Source organism: Nyctibius grandis, chromosome 11 (genome assembly GCF_013368605.1).
Source record: "Nyctibius grandis isolate bNycGra1 chromosome 11, bNycGra1.pri, whole genome shotgun sequence".
Lineage (NCBI taxonomy): Eukaryota > Metazoa > Chordata > Aves > Nyctibiiformes > Nyctibiidae > Nyctibius > Nyctibius grandis.
Window position 1 is genome coordinate 9,205,962 of NC_090668.1, and position 19,916 is coordinate 9,225,877.

The 19,916-nt window shown below is 42.1% G+C and overlaps 1 protein-coding gene across 1 annotated transcript in view; it reads left to right on the plus strand.

Annotated features, from left to right (window-relative positions):
• Positions 1-693: 693 nt before the first annotated feature.
• RORA (RAR related orphan receptor A) overlaps positions 694-19,916 on the plus strand; it is a 366,227-nt gene continuing 347,004 nt past the window's right edge. The window contains exon 1 of the mRNA XM_068409957.1: positions 694-862. Within this exon, the coding sequence (XP_068266058.1) occupies positions 694-862 (169 nt within the window). The remainder of the gene's footprint in view (positions 863-19,916) is intronic.

Here is a 19,916-nt window from a genome sequence, read left to right on the forward strand (position 1 = left end):
TACTCACTTTTTGTCCTGTGTCAAAGCGTACCTCATTGAAAGAGAGTTATTGTCTGAAATGTTGCCTTCTCCGGCTGTGCGGCTGCTAATTGTGTGGGTCCTGAGATGCTTAATGCAGCTGGTATCTTCTGATGTAGCTTCAGCTGAAACAGCCATGGGGGAAAAGAGTACTGCTTAGAAGCTCTTCCCACCAGCACTGGGGCTAGAGATGGGAGCTCCTCGCGGGCCCAGTGCCCTTGTTGCACGGGCCCCAGAAACGCGTCGAGCTGTGGGTCCCGGCCCAGACGGAGGTCGGGCAACGGCAGCACCGTCTCTCCCCCCGGCCCCGCTCGGGGCCGCAGGGGCTCCGCGGCCGCCGCCCCTCCTGCCGCCGCCGCCCGCGGCCGTGAGGTGCCCCGCAGGCCGCCTCCGCGGCCGCCCGCCCGGCCGTGCCCGCAGCCGTGCGGCGGCGGCCTGGGGCCGCGCCGGAGGGCGGCGGTGCGGGGCGCGGGGCTGGCGGCGGGGGGTGCGGGGGCGGGGGGGTGTGCAGCTCTCGCTAGCGCTGCTTGTGGTCACAGCCAGGCAAGCTCACATCCCATCTGGATCACGCTCGCTCTCTCCCTTCTGCTTTCCTACCATAGAGTTGCGCTGGAAACAGAAGATAGAGGGAGTGTAGGAGCTCGCCATCTCCAAGCGATCTACATTGGGAAAAACATGGAGTCCGCTCCGGCAGCCCCCGATCCAGCAGCCAGTGAGCCGGGCAGCAGCGTCTCTGAGGCGGCCGCCGGCGCCAGGGACACCCCGGTGAACCTGGAGCCCGCCCGGAAAAGCGATGCGCCGGCTCCCGTCCGCAGGCAGAGCTACTCCAGCAGCAGCAGCAGAGGTAGGGATACTTGGGGGAGGGGGAGGGGGCCGGGGGAGTGGGATCGGGGGGTGGGTGGGAATAGGAAGAGGGGGGTAAGAGAGAAGGGGGAAATGCAGCAATTTAATCCTCCGGTTTATTGCTTGTGCTCGTTGAAGCCGCGCACGCAAACAAGCCACGCTTCTACCCCCTGCGAAACCTTGCAAACTTTTATAGCTGCTTTTAATTGCTGCAGGAGGAGGGACAAATGCAATGAAAATATTGAGCGGTGTTTGGCGCTTTCCTGTCTCTCTCGTTTGTTGCCTGTGGTAGCCGGATGGGTACTGTGCCCCTGAAATTACATAATTTTATAAATATATAAAGCAACAGCAGGAGTATTGGGATTCAAGGGAACAAACTTTTAAAGCTGCAGTGTCCTTTCCCCCCTCCCTTTCTTCTCCCCCTTGTCTGCCTCCCTTTGACAGTTTCTCAACTGGTGTGCTGTGGCTTGTTGTGAATGGGGGATCTGTGATTAAACAGGAGATTTGCGGTTTGCGGGTGACTTATTCACTCTCTTGCGCCCTGTTTTCCCTTAATTCATTTAAGTGTATCTTAAAATGATTTCCTCGCGGGGCGGGTGATCTCGCAGCCGCTGTTCTTTCTTGAAGGCGCACAACTTTGCGGAGGGTCTCTCTGCTCCCGTGGATCCTCCTTCGCTGCCCCCCGGCCCCCGAGTAAAACGCTGCAAACACGCAAACGAGCCCCCCTTTTCTGTCGCTAGCTGCCAAGCCCTCTCCTGCCTCCCATTGCGTCTTGTAGTCGTGCGGGTCAGCTCTGAAGGTGCTCGGGGCCGTCGAAGTTCGGCGTCAGATCGGTAGTGCCCGAGCCGCCCCGGCGGCGGGAGGGCTGCGCGCTGCCGGGCGGAGCGGCGCGGAGCGGGCAGGGCGCGCTCGCCCCTGCTCCCGCCGCGGGCACGGTGAGGGGCTCTGGCTCCAAACACCGCCGGAGTTTGCCGAGACGTGCGAGGGGGAGGAGGCTGCCGCTTTAATTACTTGTAAATAATTTATGAAGCGTTGCTCCTAGAAGAGGGGGGAGCGCGTTAGAGAGGCTTCGCTCGGTAAAATCACTCGGTGATGGGTAAAAAATTAATTAAATAACGCTCTGTAATACACACGGCTGTGGAAAGAAACGACGGGCGGAGAAAAGTGCGTGCCCGGCGGGAGCGGCAGCCCCCTCGGCGGCCGCCGCCGGGCTGGGGCGGCGATGCCCGGCCACCGCCGGCCGTGGGGAGACCGTCTCTCCTCGGACGGGGGGTTTTGGTTGTAGGTTGGAATATGGCTGATCATGTGTTGGCTTCTGTTTTACAGTATTTTTCCCCTTTTGGCCACACCCCCCCTTCCCAGGCAGCTTCCCACTCGGGGAATCCGCGTACAGTAAAAGCCATCGAGATGACACACGCCGAAACATTTAATTAGAGGCGGTTTGCGAGCAGGGAGCGCGCAGCCAGGCGGATGCCGAGGCGAGGAGGAGCGGGCTCGGCCGGCGGAGGCCGGGTGGCCACGGGCGTGTGTGCAGGGAGCAATTGGCTGCGCGGGGTATATTTAGAGCTTGCGAGAGTGGATTTGGAATGCAAGCGCCTTATGTAACGAGGTTAATCAGAAACACTGGAGAAAATTTCCTTAATTTGTCGGGGAGTTTTCTGGCTGTTTGCGGAGCGGCCGTAGTCCGCGGGTGTTACACAACGCTCCCCCCCCGCCCCGGCTCTGCCGGCCGAGGGCTCCGGCGGCGCGGGCAGATGGTGCTGCCGGGGCGCGGGGCCGGCGGCGGGGAGGCGGCAGCCGGCTCCGGCGGGCTCGGCGAGGGGCAACTTTGGGATCCCATGAATTATGTAACGCTCGGCTGTCGTTTCTGTATGGATGCGGAGAGGAGAGGGGGGGGCTGGGAAGACCGGGCGGCTCCGGTGGTTAGGGTGTCTTCTTCGCGGTCCCGAACTGTTTAGGCTTTGGCACTGCTAACCTGCTGACCCATATGTGCCTCCTCCCCCGGGACTGAATAGGGGAGGGGGCCAGGCGCTCGCAGGCACACGCCGACACTCGCCCAGGCTCCCACTCGCCGCACGCAAGCAGGCGCTGGGTTATGTAACAGTCTGAATGAAAAAACGAAGGTCAGTGATGGAGGCATCCGTGTGCAGCACAATAGCGAAAGCTCCTGGATACCGGGCCTCTGCCGTCTGTAAAGCGAAATAAAGCTTGCGGCAGTAATTGGCGTGTGGTTTGGAAGGGCTTGGGAAGGGAGAGGGGAGAGGGAAAAGGAGAGTGGCAGGGTTCTGAAAAAAAAAAGAAATGTTTGGGTTTATTCGGATGATGTAATGGAGTTGGCAGAAAATACAAGTCTACTCCTAGAGTGCAAACAGTAAGAGAATTGGAGCTGGCATTCTGTGCTAATGTTGCATAAATTAGCGTATTGGAAATTGACCTACACACCGCACACCAGCTGATTGTGCCCTTGGAATAGTGAAAACCTGAAGATATAGAACTGTGCAGGAAAACACGACAATATTAACATTTTTGGCCTCCTTGAAATTAGGACTTGATGGATCAGGTGTTAGGTGCACCTATAGACATGTAGCTTTTTTTTTTTTTTTTTAAAGCTATTGAAATAGACTCTGATTTCTTGCTTCTTTTCATATGGTCCTTTGTTTCTTATGGCAACAGTGTGACCTTAATGTGTGACCAGTATAGGTGAAATTATTTTTAGAACAGCTACCTTATAAGCTCCTATGTTCAGCTGTGTATTGAGTTCAAGAATTTACCTGTTTGGGTCATGATTCTGCAACGTGTTGTAAGCTGGTAGATCTGGATTCTCGTGCAATCTATATGGAGGAGTGATACAGATACCTAGATACCTAGATATAAGTACACATGCCCACACCTCTCTAACTGTAAAAATCCTTATTGGTTTTCTTAGCAAACCTTTTAAAGCACTAGAAGTATTTTTTTCATATCCTTTATTTTCATAGGTGCACCTGCTGCAAAGCTGCTTTGATACTTCAGAGTTTATAATAATGAGTTTACCTAGGGAATGGAGAAAACAAAATTGAAGAAAGGGCTGTTGATGAAGAAGTGAGTAAAGCTTTCTGTGGAATAAATTCTTAAGTGACGCTTTAGCTGTTATCATACTAGCATTTCAAAATACCCTATTCCTTGATATATATATACACACGTTTGGAGTGCCAGATCCTCGCATAACTTAATTTTTATTTTGCTAAGGTTCATATTGCTGTGTAGAACACTTAACTGAAACCATAAATTCAGGAGTTATCAAAAGCACCTTTCAAATGGAGAGTCATTACCTGATTTATTTAGCATATGGGAGCATGCATGCATACCTGCATGTTTCGTAAAATTACCTGCAGTCTGGTATCAAAACTGTTTGTTAGAAAATTGACACCACGCATGGAAAAAGCAGGAAATGGATAAAAAGCCTGGTATCCCCCCAAAGGGATATTTTTACTGCTGACACTAATAGTTAAGATTTTCCTAAGAGCAGTCACTGTCCAGCAGGTTGAATTTCAGTCCGTGTGTGTTCTGCAACAAGGGTTTGTGGTTTGCCATGGTTAGTAAAAGGAATGCTTTACTCGCTAGCTCTAGCCCTGGGCTGAGACTGTTAAGTGCCATTCATTTCACTTTGCAGTCTTTGACATCTATGGAGTTCTCCCAACACTGCAGTCTAAGGCTTGATGTTCTACTAGTCCCCTTAGAAATAGTTGCAATTGAATATACTATGTTTTAATAGAGAACTATTGTCTCATTAAAAATGAAAAGTATATAAAAAGCTTTTTAATCTGATAAAAAAATGCTTTGGTTTTTTTTGGAATTGAACTCTTGGTCTCAGTGGTAAGTCAATCAAGAGAGAATGTCTTGCCAAAAAAAAAAAAATAAAAGCTGCTCTTGCATCATTGGAAGATGCTGTGTGTAGACACTTTTATTATGCTTTGTATTTAATAATAGAAAGCTGCAGCTATGTAGGTACTTGTTCTTGTTTTCATGCTGTTGAGGTGCTGAGAGCATTCGCTGTTTTCCAGAAGCCTTTGGTGTTTATTATCGTGTCATCTGCCCAGCCCGACCCTTTCTTTACTGATAGAATGCTTTTTGTGTTTTGCTTTAATTTGGGTGATGCTCCACAAGTGGGGATGTGACATCATTAATAATGACATAAGTAGGTTTGTGATGTTCATTTCTTTAAAAAAAATCCTTTATTGCTAGATTTTCTCCATTTCTGGATTTAGGCTATTCCACAGAGCATAGCTGCAGTACAAATTTTCACGTGTTTTCAGGAGGACTCTTTGAATTGTATAAGTTTGGAAGTTTTCTGTAGACTCTTTGGGATGCCTTTGTCATCATTGAGGGCTACTCTGCATGCACCACTGACTTAGTCCTATTTTGGTAAATGATACGTGCTATGAATCCTTTAAAGGACAGCATTGTTTTAAATGTTTGTAGCATAGGAGCAATAATAGCAGGAGCATGTTGTTCTCGTAGGAACAATGCAGTTCTCTTATTTCAATAAACCGTAACCTATTCTCTTATTTTATTTGCTTGAGAAACGTCTCAGGAGCTCATAAACCAGTATGTAAATACTGTTATCATTCAACCAAATGCTGTAATTTTACTAAATAAAGGACGTGTTTTGTAATGGAGATTAACGGGCTGTGTGACAATTTCAGTTCTGGGTATAGCGCTACCGTTGAATGGAAAAGGGCAATTTCAGCTTTGGGAGGCTATCGGATTTTTTTTTTTTTTCTTCCTAGTATTTGTTTTCTAAGCTACCAAAATCTGTGCTGAGGAAAATCTGGAATGTCTCAGTTGATCTCAGTGGATTTAATCTGAGAGCTATCCCAGTGAAAGAGAGGGGAAAACACCCAACCTAGTTCTAAGTTACTGTGATGTCTGTATCACGCTTGACATTAATTCATGAACAGGTGATCCATTCCCTGCTGAAATCTTTTTAAGAGTGTGTTTTTAGTGACACACAGTTGTGGGAACAGGTGTAAATACATAAATAAAAAAAATTGGGGGTTTATGTAAATGCAAGTCTGGGTACTGGGTAGCTTAAGGATTGTTTACAGACTCCGTGCTTCCTTGCTTCTAAACACGAAGCAAAGGGGCTATAGTCGGAGGCAGCAGTAGCTCGTGTTGCACGGTTGTGTAAGGCAGGGGAAGGGAAAGGGGAATGCTGGGCCCAGATAGTTTACAGGGAGCTGTCAAAACAGAACAATGCACTTGACTTAGGGCCTTCCATTTCTGTACTGCGAGGCAATTGTCATCTCCTCAGCTGTCTGTCCCTCCTAGACCTTTTAGCTATAGGCACCTGTACCATCAAAAGACTTCCTGTCATCTCGCTTCCTTGGGGCAGGATGCAGTGGGAGGGAAGCAGTGTCTGCTTCTCAAGTGAAGCTGAATTTTTTCTCTCTCACAATACACTTACACTTGGACCTGAGCTCACCAGGGAGATTCTGTAGTTTTCCGAATTTCTGTGGCTTTAGTAGAAGAGGAAGTTCCTACAGGTAAGGTGTTGGAGAAACTTTTGGATGTGTGGAAGCTTCCACACTTTGTATGCAGATTTCTGCTATCTTGTTTTCTATTCCTTTCATTCTTTTTCAAATACCTTGTATTTCACCTGTTGCTGAGACAGTCTTTGTAGCCTTGATAATCTCTTCTGGAAATGTATTTTTACAGAGCTGTTAGTTTTAAGTTTATATATACCCACGGCTGGCAGACAATCCATGCCTCCTTACCTGTACAGATTCTTACAGATATGTAGAGGAGGACCCTGCAGAGCAGAGTCTAAATCCTCTACCATCACTAGATCCATGTTACACAATTCATATCATGAACAGATCAAATTTCATTTTAAGTGTTATTAGCTTTTTTGGCCCCATTTTTTTGATAGGAGGTGCTTCTACAGCTTTGCTGTTTTGATGATTAGAAAGCCTCTTCTCATTTCTAACTTAACTGTGCTCATGATCAGTTAGTTCGCTTGCTTCTTTAAATGTTGGCTATAAAATCTCCTTGGACCGCAAATGAAGAAGTGACTGGTATTGTATTTTGTGATAGCTGAGCTAACATACTGAGCTCTGTTCTCTGACTCATGGTTTAGCACTTCAGCGTATCTGTTGTAGATGGTCTGTGCTGAGAGAAACACGAGAATAGCTTGGGCTGTATGTCACGAGGAGTTAATTGTCTCATTTCTTGAATGTAAAGGTTGTGAATTATTCTTCATATTCTTATCTGAAGTCTCATCTAGGTGTGTTTCATTCTCAGCAACAACTGAGCTCTTCAGAGACTAAATGTATTAGGGTGTGTACTTCTATGAAGAAATTGTGGGGCTTATTTTACAGCAGTTCAATCTTATAGTTTAGCCTCATTGCACTGTTCATTTGGAAGAATTCCCAGGTGTTTTAAACACTATCGGGAACCATTTTGCTTATTACTGAAATCCAGCCACTTCTTGTGTGGAATCTGACAGCTGTTTAATGGTGCTCAGCCATGCTAAGCAGATCAGAACAGAAAGTGAAGAATACGATACCTGATTGAAACACTCAGAGGGATTTTAGGTACAGATAATATAATTATCTGCATTGGAATTGGGTCAAACAGCTCTATTCCTGTGGAAAATTACTAGATATTTTCAGTGGCAGTGTATGGTCAAGAAATTGGTTTGAAATATCTTCCTGAAAATGATACCCCCAGCAGGGAGATAATCGAAGATCCTGCTGCTTTTACTATATTGTGATCACCAGTTGCGGTATGATCAATGTTTTCTTTAGGTATTTCTAGATGTATTAATTGTTTGGTCTCATGCTGGTGTGTAGAGTCTTACAAACTGGGGGGGACAACTGGGGTCTTGCAGGTCTTGCTTTGTAAAGCAGATTCCTGTACAGCTGCATTCCTTAAATAGTGAGTTGCACTGCTGTGTGTGAAATGTGCTCATATTAACAGAGGTTTTAAAAATGGTTGTAGGGGATCTGTTGACACTAAGGCGGTAGGGGATGGGGGAGGTGGGTGTCACAGTCTTTTCTTTTGAAGATATTGGGGAGTATGGGGAAAACATATAACTCTTTTCCAGTTGTCTTCAATTCCACTTTCCATATCATCTAGCAAAAAAATATAAACAGAAGATCTGTAAAGGATGTAAAAGAACAAAAGTTAAAATTCATGATCAACTGAATGTACATAAATGTTCCAGTAATCATGCCCGGCTGCAGAGTCTTTCATTTGTAATTTAATCTAATAATTTCCATGCACTTCTAAAGGAACACGCTATGAAGCTGGCAACTTCTGAGAAATTGCTGTGCTGTTACAAACAGCATTTGAGCTGGCATTATAACAGCATGATAGATAGTGAGATGGAGAACAAAGTTAGCAGTTGAAACTGAGCTGAGAGAAATTGCTAGCAGAATGTGAGAAGCAGGGCTGGATTATGATAACCTCCCTTGTAGAATCAAATTAAACCTTTTTAAAGGTTTTATTGATTTTTAGTTTGTAGTTGTACTATGTATTTACCTCACATGGGTACATGAGATTAATGAGGCAGGTGTAGTGATCACGGAGTGAAAAACTGTGGTGCTGCTGTTCTTTTTAAATGTTTCATTTTGTACAGACTGTGGGATATTTACAGCATTAATTGACAATATGTCTGCATGCTTTAGCTCTGCAACTGTTCAAATGGATTGAAAGTGTTTAATATACAACAGTGATGGAAAGGAAAACCACTGAACTCCTAGAAGGGGGTTGAACAGAAAGCCCCCCACACCTTTTTTTATTACTCACATAAAAATCCTGAAAAAAGGTGTGCTCGTCCAAAGAGGCCATTTGCGTGAAGAATGGTGAATATATGGCCAAGAAGGCTGCAGCTGGCTTTGAAAATATGGCTGAAAGAATGTGAAATGAAAAAAAAGAAAAAAAGAGGTAGACCATTTGGCGTAAGTGCTATCAAGCATGCATCCAATAGCATTGCCAGCTCCTCACATATGAGAGGAATTTTTTTTCTGTAGTCATGTTGAAGTGTCTGCCATACACTTCTGAAATACATATATATGCAAAACTGTAGACACCATGGGGAAGACTTAAATTATGTATTAGTAGAGCTTGACTTGACTGTTTTGGCACTGAAGCAAGGTCTGTTAGATACAGTCAAGGATAAAACCAAGGTCAAGGCTTGTGAAATACAGATTGTAAGTTTTATTTTCTTCCTGTCATGGAAGTGTGAGAATACTTTAAAGTAGGATTTCCCCTCATAGTTTCTCTTCAAAGATAGATGTGGGGAAAAAGTGCCTTTTTATGAACTGATGGATGACTTTTGCCAAAGTCTGTACCACATGTAAATCGGAGTACTGTGCTGCATTACTTCTGTTAACTGAAGGCAGAAAGGTAAGGTTTAAACTATTCCTTTGAAAGAAGTCTTGAGATTTGATAAGACAGGCTAAAATACAGCTTTTGTTAATACTTTACTTGAAGTCAAAAAACTGTCAGCATAAAGCATCTTCTAAATCCTGTGTATATTAAAAAATAAAATAAAATGAAACCAATCTCAAAGGAAACTAGGGCATACTAAAAACCTCTTCTCTCTCTGCGTCATACTTCATTTGTGTAATCTTCAAGAGAAGTTTTGTTAGTCATTTGTATTGTCGTTATAGAAGTTAGGAAGGGTCCTTAGCTGCCTGGGTTGTTGCAGAGAGATCTTTTAAAAATTCTAATGAAATATACTCTGAACTACTAACATCTGACTGAGTTAGTGTTGCTGAGATAATACACCTAAAAGTAAGTTTTAGCAAAAGCACAAAAGCAACTCTTTCCAGGGCTCATGCTTGGAAGAATAATGGATGAAGAAACATGTAGTGGTGTTGTACTTTCAGTCTCTAAGCCTTTTGCCCATCTGTCAATGGCCAGCAAGTTTTTATGCTTCAAGAGTCTTTAAAAACAAACTAGTAAGTCATTTCTACAGATTTCATTACCATTCAACACTCTTGACATTTGTAATGGTATGTTATTTTCTGCTAAAATCAAGTGTATTTTTGAAAACTGAAAGTAATCTGATTTTCATGAACATGAATCTGCAAGAGATCAGAACAAGGTCAGTCCTGTGTTAGCAGCGTGAAAGCTACCCTTGGCTATTAGAAGGGTTCTGCTCTACTGGCAGAAGACTTGATCCTGTGACAGTCTATATGTGCGTGTTTAGTACTAAACGCCATGAATGATTCTGTTAATGTCGGAGAACCTGCTTCACTATACAGAACTAGGGGTGTATGTGTAGTAGAGGTCAAGGGAGGATTGTTAATAATCAAGAACCTCATTGTGAAATTGTTTAAGAAAAACACAAAATTCTAATACCGATGAAAATGACGTTGGAAAAAAGATGAAGTAACGGTTGTTTTCAGGGGAGGTAGGGGTGGGTGAGTAGCTGTAATTACTTTGGCAGATATATTGTTACCCTGCTATAACTTTGCTTGCAGGATCATACTGTGGCTCCGTTGCTGGAGGAGAATTTATCTCCTTACTTACCAGCTGTTAGGAGACGAACAAGAATGTCCTCGTGTATAGAACCTGAGTTGCACTTGTCTATCACTGCATGTGGAATGTGTTTGCTGAGATTACTAAAAGTTTTATTTTGTAATTGCTGAAATCCTAGCTCTATTTTATAACAACCAAAAACTCTTTTCTGTTTCCTGATGGAGAGAAGGAGGGAGGGAAAGGGGAACAAATTGTAGGGACTTATGTGCAGAAAATCTAGAAAGCTGACTGTTGAGGTGACCTAGCTTATTGGTATTTATCTCCCTAGATTTTGGCTAATTGTCAAAATCTATTTATGCTGTTTTGGCTGCTTCTAACAGGGTTTGACCATAACTGAATTATCTTCCCTGTTTTGTTTTCTGGGTAAATTGCACTATACCACTTCACTTCTTTTTAGAGATTCCTGGCTCTAGTTCATGAGAAATTGCAGTTGTTAATTTTTTTAACCATAACACCCCACTGAAATTACCATGCCAGGTCAGCAGTGTCCCAGAGATGCTTTAGCTTGACTAGTAGCATAATATCCAAGGTTATGCAAAAGAACAAGGGAAGATAATTTTTTTTAAAGGGAAGCAAAATCCTTCTAAAATTCTAGCTAGTCATTAACTTTCCACAGCAGTGCTTGCATCTCTTAGAAACAGGCTCAAGCAGTTCTGTCACTGAAATTTTTGGTTTCAGTTCTCCAAAGAACGCTCCCCAATACAACATTCACCTTAGAGGGGATGAGGACAAAAGATTCTGGATGAAGCAGCTGGGTTTATGGATAGCCACAAGCTTCCATTTAGCAGGCTGTACTTAGTCCCAGTGTTGGGCTTCTCTGTTCTAGCCATGTGCTGCAGTGGCTGACTGGCATTCCCCAGTCCACCTTCCTGTTGTTTTCAGCCCAGTTTTAGAGACTGTAGAAATGGCTTGTCACAGATCTCTGCAACTGGCAAGTCTCCTCTGAATTTCTTCCACGTATCCTTTCTTTTCTTTCCACAGCAGAGGTTCAAAGCAGAATGTCTTTAGGGATTTGAGAGCAAATGATCACAAGCGGCTAGGTGGGGACTCGTGCCAGTATACTGAAAATATTTGGTTGCATTGCTTTTCTCTGCACACAGCAGAACGCACACTGGAAGCAAACTCAGCTCTGGAAAGGCAGCAATAGAAAATGTAAAAACAAACCCAGAAAGGAAGTAAATGAAGCCAAAGGCGGGGGGAGCAGGGTAGTTTTGGGTAATGAAAAGTGAAAGAAAGACGTGGCATTTAAGGAAGAAGTGTAATGAAAGGGCACAAAGGAAAGATGACTGATTTGGAGAACAGCCTAAAAAAATTAGAAAAGGACTAGAGTAGCGGGAGAAGCTATGGTGTCTATTGAGGGGCGGGGAATTTACTGCCTTATTGCCTCTGGACAATTCATATATTAATATTCTGTGATCTTGTCTTTACCATGGAATGTAATAAAACATATTCTAGTGCATGGTGAGGTCTCAAACAGTTGCCTCTCACAGGTTTGCTTCAGCACCCTATTGTTTCCAATGAGCTCTGACTAAACGCTTTTGCCATAGATGTTGTGCTAATGTGTTATATGAATTATTTGTCTTATCTCAGTGCTTTGAAATTAGAAGCCCTTTCCCACAGTGTGTTAAGCAGATTAAAAGGAAAGCCTATTTTTATGGTTCAGGAACAGTGTAAATATTAAAAAAGAAAAAGGAACAAAAAAAAAAGTTGTGATCTAACAGTGGGGTGCTGTGAGGCGGCTTTATGAAGCAAATGCATTTTGTAACCTACATGATGAGATAAGTTCCCAGCTTCCCTTGAAAAGGTTTATATTGTTTTCCCTGGTGCCTTAAATCAAGGGGAAAAGCTTGGGACTGGTAGTTTCTACTAAGATACCTTTTGTTGTTGTTGTTGTCTTTTGAAATTAACTTCCGAGGCGGTTGTGCAGTTCCTTCTTCAAAACCTTGTCAGTAACTGAAGGGCTGCATTTCCTTTCTGGTAGACAGTCCTGGGACAGATTTTGGGCTGTTCTGAAAAGCACTAAAAATCATATTAGAGGCTACTACCAACTGTTGTTTGTTTGTAAGAGAAACTGCTTTAAAAAGTAGTCAAGTGATGGCTCTGCAGAGGTACGCGTGAAATTCAGGATTCATGTTACTCTGTCTCTTGAATTCCTGTCTTGTGTATCAGTCCCTCCTCTCTTATGGGTAGAATATATTTTTGTTACAGCAGTATTTTATTTGTACGGACTTACTCTAGTCCTATTGTCACAATATTCCAAGACACTTTATATGATAACTACTCTTCTACCTCTGTGGTATTCGTCACATAAAAAGTCTAAAGCTATGATGAAATTGTTGCAGACATGACATATGCTTAAGATAAGGAGTATCTTACTACTTTTGAGCAATAGCTTAAGACATCACATGTTACTGTAATATGTATTTGGGAGGGGACAGAGTAATAGTATGGTGTCAGAGTGAGCATTGTACTTTTTCTGGACTCGGTTCTTATTTCTGTAGGTTTCTTATTCATTTCTCTTATTTCCCTACATGGAAATAAGGAACAAGATTGCGTACTGCCTAATGTTGCGCCTTGGGGCCTCTATGGATCATGATCAGGGTTGAGAAGTCATGGAATGCTTATGGGCTACACTATATGGAGGTTTAGGCTGAGATGCATTGAATTTCAAATCACAAGGACAGAAAAAGGCAAGAGATGCAAGAGAGTTGACCCATAATTTCCCTGCCCACAGAGTAAGTTAGCAGCACCAGGTCATTGAAGTGCCATAGAAGGTACTTCCAGGTTTGACTTTTTAGGCATTCATTTCCTACGGAAGGAAGGGGTAGGCAGAAGTCTGGCATTTTTCCCTCTTGTCAGTATTGGAGGAGGAGGCAGCAGCTGTGCCTAAATGGTTTTCCTTCTTATTCTCCAACATCTGCTCTAGGTGTCCTTCCATAAGACTAGCTCTAAGCAGCCACGTGTCCCTGGGAGTCCTGTGTGTTTTGTTGGTGCAGGAAATGAGAAATCCACACTCTGATACTGCAGTCTGAACTACTGGGGTGGATGCGGCTATGCCAGCAGAAGGGAGCATTTATCAGTTTATCATGTGTCACGGGGAAGAGTGTAGCAAAGCTAGCATAATTTTTTTTTTTTTTTTCTTAAAAATTGTCCTCTGTCAAGCTATAGCTCGTCATGCTGGGGAGGAGGGCAATTTTTATTTTTTTTTTTTTTGTGATAGCTGTGCTAGCAGAGGCTCTGCTCGATGGTCAGTGCTTAACAATCTTCAGGAGACTGTAGGGATCTCTCTCTGGTTAGCCCTTCACAAGCAGCAGTTATACCACTACTGGTCAGTGCAGTTACATGGTTTAATTTATATGAAAGACTTCAGATCCCCTGCAAACTGTACACTACAGTTCTGTGGTGTCCTACGGAAAGATGTTGCAGTATGTTATGTATTAAAACTTTATAAGAAATAGATAAATAGCAGGGGGGAGAGAAGTAATATTCTTTCTTTTGGTATAAATTCTTACTTGTTGTGAGCATTTTTTTTCAGCATAACTTGACCAGACCAGCATAGAGAAATTTGTTTTTAGTTTATCATGTAGTGTCTGATTATTGCAACCACATTTAAGTGCAAATGTAAGCAGTTGAAGTTTTTGTGTAATGCTGACATTTCTATGTGATATTTCTCCAGAAAAGTAAATATTTCTGCATTACTGTTTTCCAATGTAGTGTTTTCTTTGGAAACACATTGCTTTTGATTTGCATTTCTCTTTAGTATTTTTCCAGTGTGTTTTGTTTTAAGCAGAAGGGCCTGTAACTGCTGGACATTACTGAGAAAAAAAGCTATAGACATAAACCAAGAACATGTAGGGAATAATTAAGCTATCTTAAAATTAAGGCATTTGAAATTTTTAATACCTTTAAGGTAATTTAAAGTATGTTTTAAATTTAAATCATATCATGAAGCTGTTCTGCGTGACTTCCACCAGCCTTTATAAGGACTAAGCAGTCTACTTTGCCTCCTTTTAGAGGTTACACTTTTATTTGTAATTTGTCTTGAAATATGCAGTTAATAGTAATATGGCAATCATTCAGTTTTGCAGAACCAGGTAGGCTTCCAGCGCTGTGGAGAGGTTTCTAATACAATGTAAAACCACATTATTCAAGGCACTGCAATAATAAGTAGCCTCTTCACATTTTCCCTAAGGACAATTAGGAAAAAAAAATAAATTCCTTTCAGTGGCACAACTGTGGTTATAAATGTGTTTTCTATCACTAGTGAAATTTGCTCATGAATATTTCAAATGGGAAGGTGTACATTCCTTCAAATTTGTTTAAAAATTCACATGGTGAAACTGGAAGGATGTAGTGCAGATGTGATGTGCTTTCTTGAATATCACATTTGTTTGGATGCAGGTGTCCACAGAGTTACTGTGGTCACGAGTGGGACAGGGTTCTGAAACATTGATACTGTATATTTTTTCTATACTGCAAGAAGCTGATTCAGTTCGTTGTCTCAGGTTCTTACTGTGACCATTGAGTTATCAAGGGGGAAAAGTCTTGCAGGACAGCATAAAAGCAACAAACACAAACTGTTGCAATTTCTTGGTAGCAGTGTCTGATGTGGTTTAGTCTGCCTGATCAAGTCTGTACTTAGAAATTGAAAGGGATGATTGGGCTTTAATACTCCCTTTCTCTAGAACCACCTTCTCCTTAGGACACAGGGAAAAGCACCTGTTTCTCTTCCACAGACCCACTTGCCAAGTTCAGCCGTAGTATGTGTGAGGTGACTGCAGTCACCGTGTGACTGTGCCCGACATTATAGCCAGGAGCGCAGGTATTGGCAAGAGTGAGCATCCCATGGCTCGGCAGCACTAGGGGATGAAAGGGCTTTAGGAGGGCTCTGGTTTGGCCAAATCAAACGCTACTGCAGGTTCTGAGCTTAAAATGCAAGTGTTCATTCAATGTAACTTGATGATATCAACCATCAAAGATGGTTTAATGTGAACCGGAGTTTCAGATCCAGGATGTGAAAAGAATTGAAATACATTGAAATGTTACATAACTTTAGGTTGCTAATATGCAGTTCTGTTACAGAGAAGGATTAAAGGCAAGTTTTATCCAAAGGTGCTTTCAGGAACTGGAGATGCCCAAAATGTTGTTAGTCATCCTTTCAGCTTTTTATTAACAGTATCTTGCTGAGGCAGGTAATTGTTAAAATTGGTAAGGAAGGCTGGTCGGTAGTTAAAGTCCAAAATTGTATTAAAGTGAACTTTCCAGCAAAGGGGAGATTGGCTAAAACCAATGGCAGTGACCTGAGAAACAAGCCTGATACCTGCTTTTTGGTTCATATGTTCAGGGAGCACTGGAGAAACCTGTGTTTGACAGACTTCAGAGTAAAGAGGAGTTTGAATACAACCAGTTAAAGTATTCTGACAAATGAAGTTATCGGTAAAATTGAGAAACATGCTAGCACAGGGAAGAGAGAACCAAAGAAGAAATGATTGGCCCCTTACGGATCTTCTCTTGCATTGGGAAAATCTGGCAAATATGTTACCAATATATTTGGAATGGTGTATTCTGGATGCAACACCACCTGTACACGTTTGAGAAGGGAGAAAGTATCTTCTAACAAAAGAGGGGTAGATTTGCTTGCAGCGATTGATGCAGATGGATTCTTTGTCAGAGACCTAATGCTGAGATTATTCTGGGAGAATCAAACTAGAAGTCTTCCCTCAGAGTGTAAGAGAACTGGGAAAAAAGTTAAGCCAAAACAAAACCATACAGGTTTCTGCTGCCTCCTTCCTGGTTCTGAACTTAGCTTAGATAAACAAATTCAGAATAGTGATAATGCCAGCTGTCTGCCTTGAGAAGACAGGAGGTTTGTATACCCTTCAGAAGCTGGCGAAGAGGTGGAATCCCAACCATCAATAGGCTATGGACTTATATTAAAGCAGCAATTAACATAACTGAATATTGCACTGTGCATTGTGCACCACATATTTCAAACAGATCAAATTCAGCAGTAGGTTTGAATTAGAGCTTTTCTTCCAGAAACCAGCCCAAATATCAAAAAAATTTAATCTTAGTATGAAGACCTTGCATTGAGGTGCCACTCAAATCCTGTTAATAATATAGTGATTCTCTGTTAATTCCAATCACTGTTATGTCTGTTTATTTTCAACTACCTGATTCATCATGATTTTGTCAGTTATACTGAAGACCCTTTTTATATTTGGCTATTAAAAAATGTTTAGGTTTCTGTTGACTCTCTAATTTTTGCATCTTTCCTGACATCACTAACGTCCTGAATGAAAATTCCCATTTTAGGAGTAGAAATATCTCTTGAAATTCTATTTCCTTACCTCCTCAAAATGTACGTTGTCCTTTTGAAGCAGATTGTACTGCTTCCCAAGAGACTAGAGAAGCTTCTGCTCTTCTTTCTGTTTGAATCTTGCTAATGCAAGTGTTACAAAGATTTTGTGTTAAATCTGCAGTGAAATAACACTGATTTCTTTCATTCTTTTCTGTATGGTGGAAGGAAGAAGAGGAGGTTTTGCTCTTAGCATTTATCACACCCAAGTGGGCATGGGAGTCACTTTTCTAACACAAGAATTATTTCTAAAAATACTGTTATATTTATTCAAACTAGCAGCTTGTTTAAGCTTTCATTTCCAAGCTAAGCAGGTTTCTAAATAGCTCTTTCCAACATGAAGACAGTGGGAGCTGCTGGATATAAAAATTTAAGTGAAATATTTCTATTCCTAGAGGAAAGGTGCATCTTCATAAAAAAAAATTAACATCTGCTTAATTGATAGTGTGACATGTGCTGTATTTGCTTTCAGCGAACACTTGTGGAAATTCGTCTCCCCTTATGGGTCTGTGTGATTTTGAAACTGACTCCTTTGAATGTAAGCTTTTTTATAAATGGGATCAGTAAGATTTTCTAAATTTGAGATTAAGTGCCAGTTAGGAAGATGGAGGTGCCAAGCTAGAATTATGGTGTAATTAACCAGCCAGTAAAACATCCTGAATGTGAAGCTTTCATTCAAAGCATTTAACAAGAAGCTTTATCAAGCAATTCTAAAATAGCAAAGGAAGGTTTTAGATAACAGCAAATGGAGGGGATGTGGTGTCCCATTAGCAGAGATCATCTCCCAGGCTGTTTTTTTAATTGACAAAATTATAACAAATGATGGACTGCTGGGATCAACATGTTGTAATGACCAATTAATGGAAACAAGGAGATGATTTTGTTTCAGAAAATTGATGTGGTGAACGACCGGAGCAGATGCAGGTATGCTCAGAAATTGCTCAATTGATGCACTACAGTACTGCTCCTGAAAGATAAACAGCTGGGAAAGAGTTTGAGGAAGTGTTGATTTTCATCTTCGTAAGATAAGGACTGACAATCACACTAATAAAAGTAATGTTCCAGTAGATTATTATTTTACTGGCTTGTATGCTTTGTGTGTTGAAAGTGTAATGGAACTGAGGTCACCCTCCACTGAGAATTAATAAGCTGTGTGTCATTTGTGCGTTGGGTTGGAGTGACTTTGTTTTACTATTTTGCTTTTTCTCATCTGTGCTGCTTGTTCTCCAGCCTTCTTGGTCTCTTGCCCATAGGTATTTCTCACTTATTTGTTCCATATATATCTTATTCCTCATTTAGAGCCAAGCATTTTTTCAGGGTGAGTAAACTTTGTGATAGCTTAATAAAATTTAGCTTTGCTCATCGCTATCCTAACAACCTTCATTCTGGCTAGACAAAATTAAGCTCCAATCTCTTTGAAGACATTTTTGTGTAGAGATTTGACAAGTAACTTCAGCCAATTTCTGAAAACAAACTAAGATTATGGGCTGGCAGTAGGCACTACCAATTCTGAGTATTGAAGAGGCAGTATCTAGTGTTTGCTGGGAAAAGAGCCTAGTAGTTTGGTAAAGGGAGCTGCTAGCCCAGCCATGCTTTAAGAACAACCATGACCAGAGTTTATTTTTTTTGCCATGAGGCTGATTACTAATGCTTTTGTTTTCTTTTTCTTCTCTTTGTAAGCCTCAGCCTGAGGGAAAGGAATGTTTTTTGTGAAATACTCTGTGAAACTTAATTGCTTAGGTTAGCCGAGACCAGACCGTGGAGCCCTGCAGGTGTAGTCTACATGTATGCCCTCAGCTCACTGGAAGTGCCAATAAACATATGCAGAGGTTTAAATGGCTCTTGGCATGTTTCCTGCATAACCCTTCACTTTTAAATCAATTTATTTAGAGTTTGTGAAAAGTAAAAGTAGTGCAAGGTTTTTTGTTTGCTTTTGACTCAGTGATGCTGGATATGTGATCAGTATTGCGTGGCATGAAATAGTCACGCAATGCACATAACTTTCTTGCTAAACAAGCAAAATCAAACTCGCGGGCTTCTAAAGGTGGAAAGAACAATATTCCTAAACTTAGTTGCTCAAAGAACAGTGTTGCTGCTATTGTCGTTGATATACTACACAATCAGAACTGTGGCATTGTAATGTACATGAAAGGAATTTTTGGAGGGGGGAATACTTTGGCCATAACTTATGCACTTACTTTAAATGATACAATAATAGCTATAACTTAAAAGAAAAAAAAAGTTGAATGTAGGCTCTGTTTCTTCCCCAGACAGGCTACTGAACGGAATCCTGAAGAACTTGTACCTTCTACGGCAGATGAGGCTGCCAGTTTCTAACCTAAGGTATAAAGAGTTACTCTCTGCAAGAGTGATTAGTGCTCTTTAATTTAGATTTGACAAGTAAGAGAGGGTATATTCTGACGCCTACATCAGATTTCTCCTTGATCATCCTTATGTGGAGGTTATGTGTGTGCCAATGACACTAAAGAGTTTTGGCAGAAATTTGGAAAAATCCCAGTGGTATCCCAAGTAGATCTTGTCTCTGGAAGCGTAAATCCTGAAGAGCAAGAGGAAATTGCTGTTTCGGCTGAGGAAAGGAGTATGAAAATATTGTTTGTGTGATAGCTGATTAATGGGCAAATTAAGAAAATGCATAACATGGAATGGGAAAGAGCAGAAGATGGGAGAAACCTGTTCTGAGAGGCTTCTGATGCCTGGAAACCAAATCAGTAATGTACTCTACAGGTTTTGAGATTGCTTCAAGTATTTAATATTGATAATACTTTAAGTCACGGTGGAATAATATGCATACTGACTCTCAACTGCATTATTTTGTTGTAAGTCCAACAACGTAAAGCGCCGTGGTGGAAGATGTTTACCTCATTTGCTCACAAAGTCTAACTTTTCATCTGTTCTGATCCTCAGTTATTCTGTAGTGGCCATGAAGCTCCAGCTGTTTTCCTTGGAAACAGGCGAGTAAGGTCTGCGTTATCTGTTTTCATCTGGTTCCCTTTCTTAGTTGTCTGAAAAGCATTGGAAGGGAAGGGGCAGGTCTCCAAGACTGATAAGAAGTGTTACTGTGTTTCACTTTCCACAGTGATAGCTACCATAGGGTGTTCTAATACTACTTGTCTTCAGGTATGCAATGTTGATACCTCTTACTCAT